This window comes from Pleurodeles waltl, chromosome 5, assembly GCF_031143425.1.
Source record: "Pleurodeles waltl isolate 20211129_DDA chromosome 5, aPleWal1.hap1.20221129, whole genome shotgun sequence".
In the NCBI taxonomy this organism is placed as follows: domain Eukaryota; kingdom Metazoa; phylum Chordata; class Amphibia; order Caudata; family Salamandridae; genus Pleurodeles; species Pleurodeles waltl.
Window position 1 is genome coordinate 425,100,657 of NC_090444.1, and position 16,920 is coordinate 425,117,576.

The 16,920-nt window shown below is 44.2% G+C and overlaps 1 protein-coding gene across 4 annotated transcripts in view; it reads right to left on the reverse strand.

The window, feature by feature from the left end:
* SPTBN1 (spectrin beta, non-erythrocytic 1) overlaps positions 1-16,920 on the reverse strand; it is a 502,311-nt gene that overhangs the window by 25,748 nt on the left and 459,643 nt on the right. For all 4 annotated transcript variants that reach the window (XM_069234188.1, XM_069234189.1, XM_069234190.1 and 1 more), the window contains 2 exons: positions 16,173-16,411; positions 12,771-12,944 (listed from right to left, as the gene is read on the reverse strand). In XM_069234188.1, the coding sequence (XP_069090289.1) occupies positions 12,771-12,944; positions 16,173-16,411 (413 nt within the window). The remainder of the gene's footprint in view (positions 1-12,770; positions 12,945-16,172; positions 16,412-16,920) is intronic.

Consider the following 16,920-nt stretch of genomic DNA (forward strand, 5'->3'; position numbering starts at 1 on the left):
GTATCCACCTCTGCTAATCTTATCTTAGCCAGGGTCACCCCTAGCTTACCCAAAGAGGTTACCCAGAGCTGGAGTAACCCCACCAGGACCAACAGGGTCAGGGGGCCTAACTTGTTATTTGGCATGGGGTCAGACCACCAGGCCAAGGATAGTGCAGCCATAAAGGCTAACACCCAGCAGAGGCCACTGACAGCTGTCAGTGCCCAGAACCACACCTTTAGCTCTTCACCTACAAGGGAAGGGGCTAAGTTACAGGCTTCTTTGGGTTCAGGGTGCCTGTCTGCTGTATTAGAGTGGGGGGTCACCACATCTTGTAGTAAACACCCTTCTTCCACTCTTTCTTCTGTTAGCTGAGGAGCCACCCACTCAGGCTTAACAGTTGCCTGACTAGCCAGGACTTCTTGTGGGTCAGGTTGGACTTTATCAGAGCCATTTTTGGAGTTCTCCCCTACTGGAGCAGAATCTCCTTGGCTTGCTAGAACCTTGGCTAAAGGTTGTCCACCTTTCCTACTCTGTTTCCTTTTCTTTTTCTTCTGGGGCCTACTTGCATTTACTGCAGAGGCAGGACTTCCAGAATCCTTGGGAGAGGACTGGCACTGGACCAGTCCCTCTCTTGGGCTCTGACTAACCTCTGGGTAGTCATTTCCAAGGAGACAATCAAGGGGGAGGTCTGTACTGACTACTACCCTTCTCCAGCTAAGAGTGCCACCCACTTCTATGGGTACTAAAGCCACAGGCCTCTTAGTGACCCTGTCTAGGCTAACTCTTACCCTGGCAGTCTCACCTGGGATGTACTGGTTTGAGAGCACCAGCCTGTCATGCACAATAGTGTGACTGGCACAAGTGTCTCTCAGGGCAGTGGTTGGGATTCCATTCACCAGTAGGTGGTGGAAGTATCTACTTCCCTCTGGAATCTCCAACTCACCTGTTGGGCCCTGTTTCCAGTGGAAGGCTATGAAGACCTCCTCATCTGAGGAGTCATCTCCCATGGCTACACTGGTTACCCCTGGAATCTTGTTCTGGGGTTTGTTTTTGGGACAAGAAGTGTCCTTGGTGTGGTGCCCAGACTGTTTACAGTTGTGGCACCACGCCTTAGTGGCATCCCAGTTCTTACCCTGGTACCCACCTTTGTTTTGGGTTGTGTCTTGGGGCCCACCCACCTGTTCTGGTTTTTGGGGGCCTACAGAGGACTCTTTTTCTTTATTTCTAGTGTCACCCACTTTCTCCTGGGGAGTTTTTGTAACCCCTTTCTTTTGGTCACCCCCAGTGGAAGTTTTGGTTACCCTAGTCTTGACCCAGTGGTCTGCCTTCTTTCCCAACTCTTGGGGAGAAATTGGACCTAGGTCTACCAGATACTGATGCAACTTTTCATTGAAGCAGTTACTTAAAATGTGTTCTTTCATAAACAAATTATAAAGCCCAACATAGTCACACACTTCATTTCCAGTTAACCAACCATCTAGTGTTTTTACTGAGTAGTCTACAAAGTCAACCCAGGTCTGGCTCGAGGATTTTTGAGCCCCCCTGAATCTAATTCTATACTCCTCAGTGGAGAATCCAAAGCCCTCAATCAGGGTACCCTTCATGAGGTCATAAGATTCTGCATCTTTTCCAGAGAGTGTGAGGAGTCTATCCCTACACTTTCCAGTGAACATTTCCCAAAGGAGAGCACCCCAGTGAGATCTGTTTACTTTTCTGGTTACACAAGCCCTCTCAAAAGCTGTGAACCATTTGGTGATGTCATCACCATCTTCATATTTTGTTACAATCCCTTTGGGGATTTTTAGGATGTCAGGAGAATCTCTGACCCTATTTAAGTTGCTGCCACCATCGATGGGACCTAGGCCCATCTCTTTTCTTTCCCTTTCTATGGCTAGGAGCTGCTTTTCCAAAGCCAATCTTTTGACCATCCTGGCTAACAGGGGGTCATCTTCACTGAGGCTATCCTCAGTGATTTCAGAGGTGTTGGTCTCTCCTGTGAGGGAACCAGCATCTCTGACTATTATTTTAGGAGTCAGGGTTTGAGGGACCCTGTTCTCCCTAGATAGGACTGGTAGGGGGGAATTTTCCTCCAAGTCACTATCCTCTTCCTCTGAGTTGCCACCCTCAGAGGGGTTGGCCTTTTCAAACTCTGCCAAAAGCTCCTGGAGCTGTATTTTGGTAGGTTTGGGGCCCATTGTTATTTTCTTTATCTTACAGAGTGACCTTAGCTCCCTCATCTTAAGATGGAGGTAAGGTGTGGTGTCGAGTTCCACCACAGTCACATCTGTGCTAGACATTTTGCTTCTAAAAGTTGGAATACTTTTTAAGAATCTACAACTGGTTCTAGAATCTAATTCAAACTTTTACAAACTTTTAAACTCTAAAAGAAATGCTAAACAGGATCTAACACAAGGCCCTAGCAGGTCTTTTAAGAATTTAGAAAACTTTTCAAATTGCAAAAATCAATTTCTAATGACAATTTTGGAATTTGTCGTGTGATCAGGTATTGGCTGAGTAGTCCAGCAAATGCAAAGTCTTGTACCCCACCGCTGATCCACCAATGTAGGAAGTTGGCTCTGTATGTGCTATTTCAAAGTAAGGAATAGCATGCACAGAGTCCAAGGGTTCCCCTTAGAGGTAAAATAGTGGTAAAAATAGATAATACTAATGCTCTATTTTGTGGTAGTGTGGTCGAGCAGTAGGCTTATCCAAGGAGTAGTGTTAAGCATTTGTTGTACATACACATAGACAATAAATGAGGTACACACACTCAGAGACAAATCCAGCCAATAGGTTTTTATATAGAAAAATATCTTTTCTTAGTTTATTTTAAGAACCACAGGTTCAAATTCTACATGTAATATCTCATTCGAAAGGTATTGCAGGTAAGTACTTTAGGAACTTTAAATCATAAAAATTGCATGTATACTTTTCAAGTTATTCACAAATAGCTGTTTTAAAAGTGGACACTTAGTGCAATTTTCACAGTTCCTAGGGGAGGTAAGTATTTGTTAGGTTAACCAGGTAAGTAAGACACTTACAGGGCTTAGTTCTTGGTCCAAGGTAGCCCACCGTTGGGGGTTCAGAGCAACCCCAAAGTCACCACACCAGCAGCTCAGGGCCGGTCAGGTGCAGAGTTCAAAGTGGTGCCCAAAACACATAGGCTAGAATGGAGAGAAGGGGGTGCCCCGGTTCCGGTCTGCTTGCAGGTAAGTACCCGCGTCTTCGGAGGGCAGACCAGGGGGGTTTTGTAGGGCACCGGGGGGGACACAAGTCCACACAGAAATTTCACCCTCAGCAGCGCGGGGGCGGCCGGGTGCAGTGTAGGAACAGGCGTCGGGTTCGCAATGTTAGTCTATGAGAGATCTCGGGATCTCTTCAGCGCTGCAGGCAGGCAAGGGGGGGATTCCTCGGGGAAACCTCCACTTGGGCAAGGGAGAGGGACTCCTGGGGGTCACTTCTGCAGTGAAAGTCCGGTCCTTCGGGTCCTGGGGGCTGCGGGTGCAGGGTCTCTCCCAGGCGTCGGGACTTTAGGTTCAAAGAGTCGCGGTCAGGGGAAGCCTCGGGATTCCCTCTGCAGGCGGCGCTGTGGGGGCTCAGGGGGGACAGGTTTTGGTACTCACAGTATCAGAGTAGTCCTGGGGTCCCTCCTGAGGTGTCGGATCTCCACCAGCCGAGTCGGGGTCGCCGGGTGCAGTGTTGCAAGTCTCACGCTTCTTGCGGGGAGCTTGCAGGGTTCTTTAAAGCTGCTGGAAACAAAGTTGCAGCTTTTCTTGGAGCAGGTCCGCTGTCCTCGGGAGTTTCTTGTCTTTTCGAAGCAGGGGCAGTCCTCAGAGGATGTCGAGGTCGCTGGTCCCTTCGGAAGGCGTCGCTGGAGCAGGATCTTTGGAAGGCAGGAGACAGGCCGGTGAGTTTCTGGAGCCAAGGCAGTTGTCGTCTTCTGGTCTTCCGCTGCAGGGGTTTTCAGCTGGGCAGTCCTTCTTCTTGTAGTTGCAGGAATCTAATTTTCTAGGGTTCAGGGTAGCCCTTAAATACTAAATTTAAGGGCGTGTTTAGGTCTGGGGGGTTAGTAGCCAATGGCTACTAGCCCTGAGGGTGGGTACACCCTCTTTGTGCCTCCTCCCAAGGGGAGGGGGTCACAATCCTAACCCTATTGGGGGAATCCTCCATCTGCAAGATGGAGGATTTCTAAAAGTTAGAGTCACCTCAGCTCAGGACACCTTAGGGGCTGTCCTGACTGGCCAGTGACTCCTCCTTGTTTTTCTCATTATTTTCTCCGGCCTTGCCGCCAAAAGTGGGGCCTGGCCGGAGGGGGCGGGCAACTCCACTAGCTGGAGTGTCCTGCTGGGTTGGCACAAAGGAGGTGAGCCTTTGAGGCTCACCGCCAGGTGTGACAATTCCTGCCTGGGGGAGGTGTTAGCATCTCCACCCAGTGCAGGCTTTGTTACTGGCCTCAGAGTGACAAAGGCACTCTCCCCATGGGGCCAGCAACATGTCTCGGTTTGGGGCAGGCTGCTAAAACTAGTCAGCCTACACAGATAGTCGGTTAAGTTTCAGGGGGCACCTCTAAGGTGCCCTCTGGGGTGTATTTTACAATAAAATGTACACTGGCATCAGTGTGCATTTATTGTGCTGAGAAGTTTGATACCAAACTTCCCAGTTTTCAGTGTAGCCATTATGGTGCTGTGGAGTTCGTGTTTGACAAACTCCCAGACCATATACTCTTATGGCTACCCTGCACTTACAATGTCTAAGGTTTTGTTTAGACACTGTAGGGGTACCATGCTCATGCACTGGTACCCTCACCTATGGTATAGTGCACCCTGCCTTAGGGCTGTAAGGCCTGCTAGAGGGGTGTCTTACCTATACTGCATAGGCAGTGAGAGGCTGGCATGGCACCCTGAGGGGAGTGCCATGTCGACTTACTCGTTTTGTCCTCACTAGCACACACAAGCTGGCAAGCAGTGTGTCTGTGCTGAGTGAGAGGTCTCCAGGGTGGCATAAGACATGCTGCAGCCCTTAGAGACCTTCCTTGGCATCAGGGCCCTTGGTACTAGAAGTACCAGTTACAAGGGACTTATCTGGATGCCAGGGTCTACCAATTGTGGATACAATGGTACATTTTAGGTGAAAGAACACTGGTGCTGGGGCCTGGTTAGCAGGGTCCCAGCACACTTCTCAGTCAAGTCAGCATCAGTATCAGGCAAAAAGTGGGGGGTAACTGCAACAGGGAGCCATTTCTTTACAGGTGGTACAAAATTTTCTCACAGTCTGTAAGCTAAATGTCACCAGTGGACTGCGGAACCTATTGTACGGTCCATTACCGTGACAATGTAAAACATGGCTTAAGGTCCACCATTGTAGCCTGACTGTGCCAGTGCAAACACTGCAATTCGACCTGTCAAAAGACAGGTCAAAACCTCCCTTTTAAATATCAATAAACCACCTCTGTACAGGCTTGTAGTTCAAAAAGTAGGTTGCATAGTATTTAAAAGTAGGGCATGTAGCAATTTAATGGTAATAGTCCTTGAAGTGACTAGCACCTAAAATATATTTTTCATTGTGGCACGCCTAGAAAATAGATTAAAATACTAATGCTGTATCATCTACGGAATGGAACTAGCTAGAAAAATAAACAACTATTTTTAATAGTTATTAAAAATCCAATTCAATGGTGAAGTCAGATTTTTAATACATATTAAGGAAAAGTAACTTTTAGAAAGGTGCCTTCCCACTGCTTAAAGTTCCTGGAGACTAAATTTGTATTTGCTCTCCCACTTCTGCCAGCCAGTAATTAACATTTGAATAGGTGTGAAATGCCTTTCAGGAGCAAAGAATAGGCTGACCCAAATGGGGAGAGATGACACATCTCAACCTCACAAAATATGCAGGGTGGGAGGGCTAGGACCATCCTTTGACATTACAATGCCAAATTCTGCTTGAGTGTCAAAAACAGCTTGACACTGGTTCACTTTCATAAACTTCCAGCGCATCTCACTCTTATCCTGCAGCCTCCTTGTGTTGGAGGTTGTCTACATTTACTGAGTACCAACATCATGACAATCTCCTCCACTCATTATTTACCATAGCCTTCTAAATTCCAGCTATTTGGGAGCTTTTACTGAAGGCTGTCGTTCCCTGGTTATCTTCTTAATTAGTGTGAGATGCCTCATTATAATTGGCTTTTTCAGTCATTATGCCTTTGGTTCTACACCTTGCCCCCCCCCCCACTTACAAGGGTAGGTTTTTGTAGCATATTGCCTTGTTGTGGAGACTAAAACTATTAGTTCTTTAACTTCATAGAAGGACTTCCGACGTACCAGCAGCAAGCAGACTCATTGTGGCATATGGTTCAACCGAGGCCCATGTAGGCTGCAGGTGTAATATTCATAGTTCATGGACTACCTCACACTGGCATCCATCCTGCCTCACAAACACTGTATTCTCTTAGCTATTCATAAACAGAGATCGTGTCTACCTGAAGTAGACCTTCTATCTAGTAATATCAAGCCAAATGAAATCTTCATTACAAAGGGCCACAACCATTATTTGCGTAGAGTTGTCTTTAGAGAGTTAACCTAATCAGTTAATAATTTTTTTGCAGGCACCCTACAGCAGACAATTCTTCCATTCAGAGGAAGCTTGCCCCTTTTGGACATGGTCACCCCTACTTTTGCCACTGGTAATGAGGTGTTTCAACTGAGGTGCACTGGGTTCCTTCTGAACATGTCCCCAGTGCCAGTTCTCTTTCACTAAAACAAGGTAAAAGGTCTAACTGTACACAACTGGCATCTACTCTAGTACCTCTGCAAGGCCCTGCTAAATGGTACCCCTGGTACCTAGGGCCTAGGTACTAGAGAGGGTCCCGAAGAGCTGCAGAATGTATTGTGCCACCCTAAGAGACCCCTGTAAAAACTGCACACAGCCTGCCATCACAGACTGCGTGTCATGGAGCAAGCCATGAGTGAAAACACGACATGGCACACACATTGTGTTCCATGCCCCAGTCACTGCATCAGAATATACATAAGTCACCCCTACAGCAGGGTGCATTATATTTGATGTGAGGACATACCTGCATAAGCAGATATGCCCGTGATATCTAGTTCAATTTTATAAGACATTGCAAGGGAACAGGGAAGCCATCTTAGGGCATGCACTGGTCAACATGAGTTACCCAGTTACATAATGGCTTCAGTGAAACCTATGGTGTTTGGCATCAAACATCTCGTGTTACTAAATCCCGACTGATGTCAGTCTTGGATTTATTGTGACATGCACATAAGGGCACCTTAGAGATGCCCCCTAAAACCTACTAGTCCTCTAGAGTGCTGGTTGACTGGTATTGATCAGCCTGGCACCACAGACCTATTTCTGACTCCCTTGAGATGAGAGCTTGCACTCTTAGATGCCACAAATAATGCATACTTCCTCTGCTGCCTTTAGTATGCGACCCCAGCTCACCTGAGAGTTGCCACCCCCAGTCCCTGAGACCCATTTGGCAACAGGACAGGTGGGAAATTAGCTATGCATGTAGGCATGGTGCACTACCAGGCTAGTCACACCACTAAAGTGGGCAAGCCTGATGTGATCCATAAAAGAAGGGTCTTGTTTTTGGTGGAACTAGGAACTCTGGGACAGGATTATGCTCACTTCCCACAGGATAAGGTCAGATATGGGCTGTAGTCACCCCAGGGGTAAGAAGCCCTTTGGCTATTACCATGCACACCCCTAAATTCAGTATTTAGGTAGCCCCCTGACACCTGAAGACTAGATTTGTCCTACTGAAGAAAGAAGGGGACAGAGAAGAACCGAAGAAACAAGCACTAAGGACTGCTGGTGGACTTTGGCACAAAGCCCTGTTGACTTATCTGCTCTTGTACCGCCAATTGTGACAACCTGATCTGCAGCTGTTCATCCTCCAAAAGCCACAGAAAGCCTCCCACACTTTGCCAAGTCATCAGCATCTCCCTTTAAGTGGAGGAGCCACTTCCCTGCATCCTGCAGGCACCAACAACAATGTCCAGTTCACTGTTCTACTGACTACTAGATCCACTGATGCAGCAGCCAGCCAAGGCGAGGTCACAGAGCTCCAGCAGGACCACAGGACCTACCGGAGCAGTCATGCACAAATACCCAGGGTACTGTACCCCACGCTGCAACCAACACTTGTTTGAGTCCAAACCAGACTCCAACGCTGCAACCAGAGACCAGCCATCGAGGGATGTCTCCATTGCAGTGCCATCACAGAGTGGACCAGCTGCTCTATTTTTGTCCTCTTTTTGCAGGTCCACCCAAGAATTGTGGGTGCCTGAACGCAGAAGCACCAGACAACCAAAACTCGCTACACCTGAGCTGCATGGCCCAGGTCCACGACAACCAATGACGTTCCCTAGCTCCCAGGAGCCCCACCTACGAGCTCTCAGTTGTGCACTCCCAGACTTGTCTACACGTTCCCCTCTGCAGCCTGTTTCTACGTGGCCCGCATCTAAGCCAACTGCAGTGCGTAAGGCACCCGGCCAATCTAGCACCTCAAGTTTCTTCTTGAGTGTGTATCACATTTATTGACTCTGTGTGGTAGTAGTAGTAGTAGTAGTACAAACTTTATTCGACTTTCAGCAAATCATAAAAGCATCAAAAAACACATTTATATATAATAGCACAATAAATAGAATTAAATAATAAAAATAAATATCAAAGATAAAAAACATATAATCGGATTTCCCAATCACAAGTATTTAAATGGACTGGCTAAAATTAAACCAATACCCCCATGAACTTTCGTACAGTTAATACAGAACATAAAAAATCTGCTAAAATTCCACACATTTCAGTAGAAGATAAAACCTGAAGTCTAACATACACGCTACAGCACTGACGCAAATTAGTCGATCTTAAAAGGGGCACTAAAAGGCACTTTCTCTGTTTAGCGTAAAATTTGCAAAATAAAACCACATGAATCGTGGTTTGGGATGCCTTTGCGTCACAGGGACATGGCCTTAAGGTAGTGCTCCAGTCATTCATAGTTGGAAAGGTCACCAAGCGATGGAAGGTGTCCAGCCTCAATCTTGTAAGAACAAAGCGATGCCAGTGATTTACCACGTTTACCAGGTAGGGCTGCATGCCCTCCACAGACAAAATTAGTTGGTTAGACATAACGCTGGACTTTTTTGATTCTACCTCCCATCGCAATTCTTCTAGATACTTTAATGTCGAGGCACTCAGTTCCTTCCTGGTGATTGTTCCCAGTGAGTCTGGGTTTGTATAATATTCTTTACTGCCCATGTTTTCAAAAAAGGTCATAATATATCTCAACCAGGGGACCCTTGACGAGTATGTAGACGTCATACAGTCAGATAAAATATCCTTATTTAATCCAGTATGCTCAGAAGTCCAGACTTTGTGCCATAATAGTAGTGGCTGGATCTTTATCAAATCAGCTAAAAACGAGACCCCTAGCTCCATGTGACTGATATACGACGATGTGCCATTAGGTACCATTAACAGGCGTCTGAAGAAATCATTTTCCACCGTCTGGATCGGTTTACAGTTAATATACCCCCAGATACCTGACCCGTACATGGCAGCCGGGATACACTTGGCTCTGTAGATTTTTACCATGTTCAGCGGGGTAATCCCCCCTAGCCTTTTAGAAAAAAACCTCAGATCCGCCGTTGTCTTAATAATCTGATCTTTTTTCGTTTTCATACAATGTGACCAGGAACCCTGTTTGTCAAACATTATGCCCAGGTATGAGAATGTTCGGGGTATTTCCACCTTCCCCTACTGGATAGTAGTATTATAAGTCTTACCATATTTCCTACTGCAGTTCATTATAAAACTTTTAGAACGGTAAGTCCCAGGTCTGTCATAAAAGTAATGCAGGCAGTTAAAAGTTTTTGGAGGGCAAGTGGTGTCCTGGTCATAAGCACTGCGTCATCTGCATAGAGTAGCGCCGGGACAGCACGATTACCTATTTGGGGAAGATATTTACATTTACTTATCAGCTCACATTCTAAATTATTTTTATATATTGAGAACAGGAATGGAGCGAGTATGCAGCCTTGGCGCACTCCTCTATGTATGTCGAATGGCCTGGTACATTCCCCTCTTAGTCCGTACCTCACTCTTGCTCTACACTCAGTATACAGGTCCCGTATAAACTGAATTATTGATGGTTCTACCCCCATACTGTCTAAGATGTCCCATAGCTTCTCATGTAGTACGCAGTCAAATGCTGATGATAAATCTATAAAGGCCAAGTACAGATTACCCTCTCTAATCCTTGTGTACTTTCCAATAATGATGCTTAGATTCAGACCCTGCTCCACCGTGCCTATTCCTGTGCGGAAACCATACTGGACTGGAGATAGGATACCATTTTCTTCTGCCCATGTTTGAAGTCTGTTCAGGATAATTCTCCCTGCTAATTTAGCTGATGTATCAAGTAGGGAGATTGGCCTGTAGCAGGCTGGATTGAGGCAATCACCTTTTTTATATATAGGGAAAATATTAGAATCTCGCCACGATGATGGGGGTCCTTGTATGCAAATGGCCCTCAATGTCTGCGTCAATAAGGGGCCCCATAGCTGCATGTTAGTCTTATGTAAATCTACTGGAACACCATCAGGACCCGGCGCTTTCCCCGCTTTACTTGAATTTATGGCTTCCACAACCTCCTCAAGGCTAAACTGAGGTGTTATAATCAGACTTGGGCCTTCCTGGGAACCTGGGCCTTTTAAGGAATCTGTAGGATTTACATCACTGGGCTGCGAATATATCTTAGAGAAATAGGCAATCCATTCTACTTCCGAAATTGCAATTTCCATCCTAGGGGTATCTCTATCTCCTAGCACAGGAGAATTTATTGTTTTCCAGAAGAGGGTGTTGACCTTCATACAACTAGCTTTGTGTAAGGTTTCCCACAGATTTCCTTTCAAGATGGCTTTCCTTTTTTTTATAGCTGTCTTATATTCCTGTCTACACGTACGTACTTCAGTCAGGCACTTAAAGACTTTTTTAGTCTCTTATGTGCTTTTGAGCAGTCATAGTCAAACCAACCCATTTCCCATTTCTGTCCTGCCTTTCCCGTTCTAACGGTAAGAGCTTCTTTTACGCCTTGTGTAATCTGCAAAAAGGCACTTAAACACTTTCCTGGCTCTATGTTCTCGTTAAGACAGTCTACAAAGGCTTGATTATGGTCACATATTAACTGTTTCAGAAAGGTATTCGGGTCTGTCTGGGACCATCTAAGTGTGTATCCATTGCGCGGAACTAGTTCGATGTCGTTTGCCAGTATGAGCCTATCAGCTTTGGCCAATGTAGAGGGAGTTAGTAAGAGTTTCATGCTCTGAGGGAAATGGTCACTTATTGCAATATCATGAAGTATATACTTAGTGAGATAATGTGCAAAGTGGGTTGACATTAAAACATAATCAATCACTGCATCAGCGCCCCTTCCATTAAACGTTGGTTTAAACTGAGGTTCTTCAAAGTATAATTCATTTACAAAAGACAAGTTATATTTTTGAGCCATTAAGTTCATTGCATCTCCTTGAATGTTATGTGAGAAGTGAGGTCTTTGACCAATATCTTCAATATCCCAGCCACATATCTTTTCTGAGATTTCTTTACAGAGATGAACATTAAAATCACCACTCCAAACGATGAGTGTCTCACGTCTATTACTTGCACATATGTTCTTTAAATCCTCTCCCATTGCCGCTGTGTGTTCAACAAAGGCTTAGCATTACCCGCTGATAAGCCTAAACTGGTCACCCCAACTCCGGAATGGAGAACAATCTGAAGATGTTTGGTGTGGCCCAGCTCCCACCACTCCACAGCCCTACATGTGTGTGCCAGAAGGGTCAAAATAAGTCGCCCCTCTGGAGGAAACAACATTCTCAAGAAAGGAATCCAGGCACTGTTTGTACCTCTGAACATATAAGCAGGCAGCCACTGAGCTAATGTCCTCAATAAATGACTCTGGCACATGTATCTGGTGTCCTTGCTCACTTAGGTGATGGGAGGCTGGCACTTTACAGACCTTGGGCTGCTGAAACACCAAACTGAGTCCATACAGTACAACTGTTTGTTTTGAAGACATGACATTTAAGGGACTACACACATTTTTTCTCAGGCATGAGATGCCTGCTCTTGTGTAACACAGCAGTTTGCTGGCGCAACTGCCAGTCCTCCCTATGAACGACAGGGATCAGCATCCTTTTGTATATCCCTTATTCTAGGAGGGGTTTAGGACTGTACCAGGATATATACCAATGACGGTGGGGTGGGTGGCAAGGGACTTATGTTTAGAAGGAAATATTGGTAGGTATGTTGGTGAAAAGTAAAGGAAAATGTAACAATTGTTATTGTTGCAGGCATGATGCTTTAACAGATCTGCTGAATGTTTTTTCCTTCCCCTTTGACGAAAAGTCAATATCTGACGTCTTAGACTATTAAGACAACAAAAAAACTATTGAAAAAAAAATAATTAAAAGGATGGAATATGTATTTGATGAGCCGAGCTGACAAGTTAAACATGATAGAGTGCTTGAGATGTATTAGATTATAGATGATCTTACTATTAACATTTGAGGAATGTATAAACTGTGCCACAATTGTTTTCCAGACACCGCAGTTTTAATTAAGTTATACATAGTAATTCATGCATTATATACATTTCTAAAAATATTTCCTAAAAGAATTAGGAAAAAATTATTTCACAATAATAACATAGCCTTGCTGCTACTAAATTAATTATTTTTTCAAAGAAGTGAGGAACTTACTTGAGCTTAAACACGTGTTTCCTCTTTTTGTAGTCTATTGCAATTTCACAGACACCATCTTTCAGGGTGACCGGGATCTCATTGTGGTAGGGAATACCAGAGGCAGCATTTTTGGAATCTTTGTAGAAGCCCATCTCTTGATTGTTGATCACACAATACACATTATGCCAAGACCTTTAAGAGTGAAAGAAGAACTTACAACAAGTATGACATTTTTTTTTAAAGAGTTTATAATTGTGACTGCTTCCACCTAGGTATCATTCGGCATCAAAACCTACTAAGCAGAACTTATTCCAACAAAACATATGATAAATTGTACAATTTCCAAAGATGTTATTTTGAAAGTGGCTGTATAGCTAATTGCCTCACTCGAATACACAGCCCCCCCCCCCCTTTCTTGCATGCACCAACCCACTCCTAGCTCTAAAAACAATACTAATTATTCCTTATCTCATGCTAAATACCCGCTCTGTAAGCCTGGCCTAAAGATCTAACACATCAGGGACCTGTCAACAAAGCCACAGGTCAAGAAATGGGTGGTGCGCTAGCAGTCATCACAATGCAGACAAATTAGCACATTGAAACTGCACTGGGCAATATATCCACTGCATGCTAAACAGAGACTTACTAGGGTGGTAAAAAATATCAGCAACCTGGTGCGCAAAAAAAGGCAATCCCACTTGAGGACCTATAGAGCATGCATTGATAAAGCTTTTCTATTCTAGATCACCATGGGATTACATCTCCATGAATATGCAGAAGTATGAAAACAAACTCTTATTGAGGGAGAGAACTTTTTACTGATAAACACAACCATTGACTGAAAATCATATAAAGTTTAATTTTCCTATTTATACAACATCCTGAAAACAATTAGGTGTCACACTAACTGTGCTTGGGTACAGAAACAAATAATTAAGTGGAAAAAATATATAAACTATGATACATATACACCTAGTCCATCCTAATACTCCACTAATTGAATTAAAAACTCTATGCATGCCACTGAATATCCATCCTTACCCTTCTACTTTCATCTTCTAAAATAGGGCCACAAGCTTAATTTTACTTGCATCCATTAATTTTAGGAACAATATCTGAAGACCATCCATTCACAATTGAGCTCTTCAGCTTCTGCTAAGTATACAAGACACTAATTTCCAGGTTTGACCTGTCTTTGGTGTTGTCATGTTGAATCTTTTTATAACAAAGCACAATTCTAAAACTTCCCCTTACACCGGGGTGAAGAATAAAAAAAATGTCCTAGAAAAAAGTACCCACTCATACTAAAACAAGGTTCCCGATGTTTTCTCATTGCTTCACTTGCTCATCTCCTTATGAACATCCGCATCTGTCTGCACAAGAAGCCCAATATGGAAGTGGAGAGGCCTAGGTTACGGATTAAGATGGAAACATAATACAGAAACAATCTGTTCCTCAAAAACAGCCTTGCCCTAAAAAGATATGACTCTATGAGAAACACGACCCCTTTCCAGCACTACCAGGCATCCAGCTCACTGGACACTAAATAAAACGTTTGTCCTGAACTTGATCGGGATACAGCTGGAGTAGTTTAGCCTGGTTACTACATCAGAGAAGCTCGTTGTGGAAGGCAGAGCGGATACAAGTGCACCCAGGAAGTTAGATGCTACGGGGAACTCGAGCCCTTTGGCCACACCTCTAAATGAAGCAGAAAACACCCCCTAAATTGTGGCCCAGTTTTGCTACAGCGCTGAATGAAAGAGGAAAGAAAACCCCAATATATTCCACAGTCCGAGCAATCACCACTGCAATTTACACGTAGTTTACAGCCACAGCAGGACTGCACCAAGACATTGTGGATGAGTGCAGTATAGACTCAAGGTACAGGGCATGCCAACCTTGGTAACTTACACATGGGCTTAGGAAAGAGTAACCAAAAGTAATGAATAACCATCACTGGCTCACTTTTACAAATCTGTAGCCACTTTCTGGCTTTTAGAGCCTTGGCTCAGGGGGAAGAGGCACCTATGGCTGAATACCACACACACTGTGGCATGTATAAAACGTAACACTGCAGGTCTGTGTCTAAAGTCCAAGGAATCCCTCTCGTTCTATCCTCAGTTTGCCAAATAAGAACCTTTGTTACGGTTGTTATCTGTTTCCTGACCTCTTTGGGCACACTGGTAGGCCAACCACACATTCACTCCTGACAAAATGGGAACAGCAGAACTCCTCAGATTGCAAAGATAATGCTTCCAGACCTTGAGTCTAATAGGAGAATATTTAGAAAGAGCTCTTCCCCTTCCTCTAAATCAGCGCTCTATGGCTGAAAGAGAGTGTAACATGCATGTGGAGACCTGCAACACAGCCTAAATGTGCCAATGTGCCTTAACATAGCACCTCTAAAGGTGGACTTTGTTTTCATGCAACTAACAAGGTGAGTGTAAAATTCAGTGGTAAACTGGCTAAAGCAGCAGGCACACAGCAGGGCTAAGGATGTCAGCCAATCTCAAAATACAACTGAAAAGCTTAAAACACATCAAACCCTAAACTAAAAGTTAAAGAAAATTAAAAATCTACTGCACTGATTGTGTTCCAACAAGAAGTGCCAAATGAAAAAGGAATCGAGAGAAATGACAGGATTCATCATTGCATGCATTATAAGTCTTAGACAAGAACAATTTCCATCCGCAGTCATTAAGTGACAAGGAAACGAGTACCTGTTGGCCCACTTCCATAATCTGGTACCCTGCCACGAACAATCATCCTTATTTCTGAGCTTCAAAGACTAAGCTAAGTTTCTAAAGGTGGTCCAATTAAAAAAAAAGAACAACTAACTATTTAGGATAGTTCTTTTTTCAGCCCTACTTCAGGCCACCAGTGCAAAAAGGCCAAGCATTCCAGAACACAGCAAATGCATTATTCAACAGAAGACACACTGGTTCCCCATCCACACAGAAATTAAAGGTTGGGATAAAGTCATGCTTTTCTTAATACTCTGCAGGTGCAGCAAAGACCAATGGGCACACACACTCCAAAGCAGCTCTCTAAATGATGCAGACTTCCAGACCCATAACTTTCATCCACCTATACATCTGCACCTGGTGATCCTGAACTTGAGCTACAGTTTGTGACTAATGACATTGAAGTACATCATGGATTTACATTATAATTTGTGGTCGACATCTCTGGGGTAACCTACGTGCATCAAGGAACCATGTTACATTTTCTAAGGCTGTATCTTGCATTTGCTTCTATGCCCTCATAGATAATATCTCTGGAAAAATGGGCTAGTATAAGTTGTGCTGAAAAGTTTATGCAAAGTTTTATAGCACATATGTGTAAGGAAGTGCTTTCAGCATTAGCATAACATTGTTATTCCCTGAAAACAACACATTTGTTTTATGAAGCTGACTATACCTGTTTGAGGCTTTCTTGTTGTGTGTTTCCCACTCATGTTTACGATTAAGCAAGCCTTCCATTTGAGATGGAGGGGAGTCTTGGGTTTTGGCAGGAAGGGTTGAAGCAGACTGACCATGAATGATCGTCTTGGATTTGCGATCGGAAGTTGGTGAAGGAACTGGGCTTGTCTCTTTTGAACTGGATCTTTGTTCTGATGCTCCATTGACCATTTCGTTACCTTCAATATTTTCGGACACCTGCAAATGGTAAAGTACAGACTTTATTATCACCAAAAAGTCAATTATTATTAGTTACTAGTTAAACCAACCAGGCTGGGTATTAACGTTTTAGAATTGGAGCTCGAAGTACTGTAAAAGCTCATTTACATCAGTTGAGTTTAGGAAAAGTAATTAGAGGAAGGGGCTCGATTAGTTCCCAAGGAAAAGGAATAAGGGATACAGAAGAAAACCAGCAAGGTATCCTTTACTGTACTTCACTCAATAAGGGTATGATTTTGATTACTCAACTTTAAAAGGGGATGACACCCTTACCAAACAAACTCTTTCTCTGTGTACCTGATCTACCTGGGACTAGTTCTTTTAATGCTGGTAGACTTCTATGTGGCTTTCCACTAAGTCAGGGAGGTGAGTTAGGGGGTGCAAGGCCACTTGGTGGTTCTGCTTGCCAAAGACCTCACAATACCCTTTTCCACTCCTTGACATCAGCCATTGAAAGAACTGCTTTTTGAGAGGTCAAATGGTGGGTG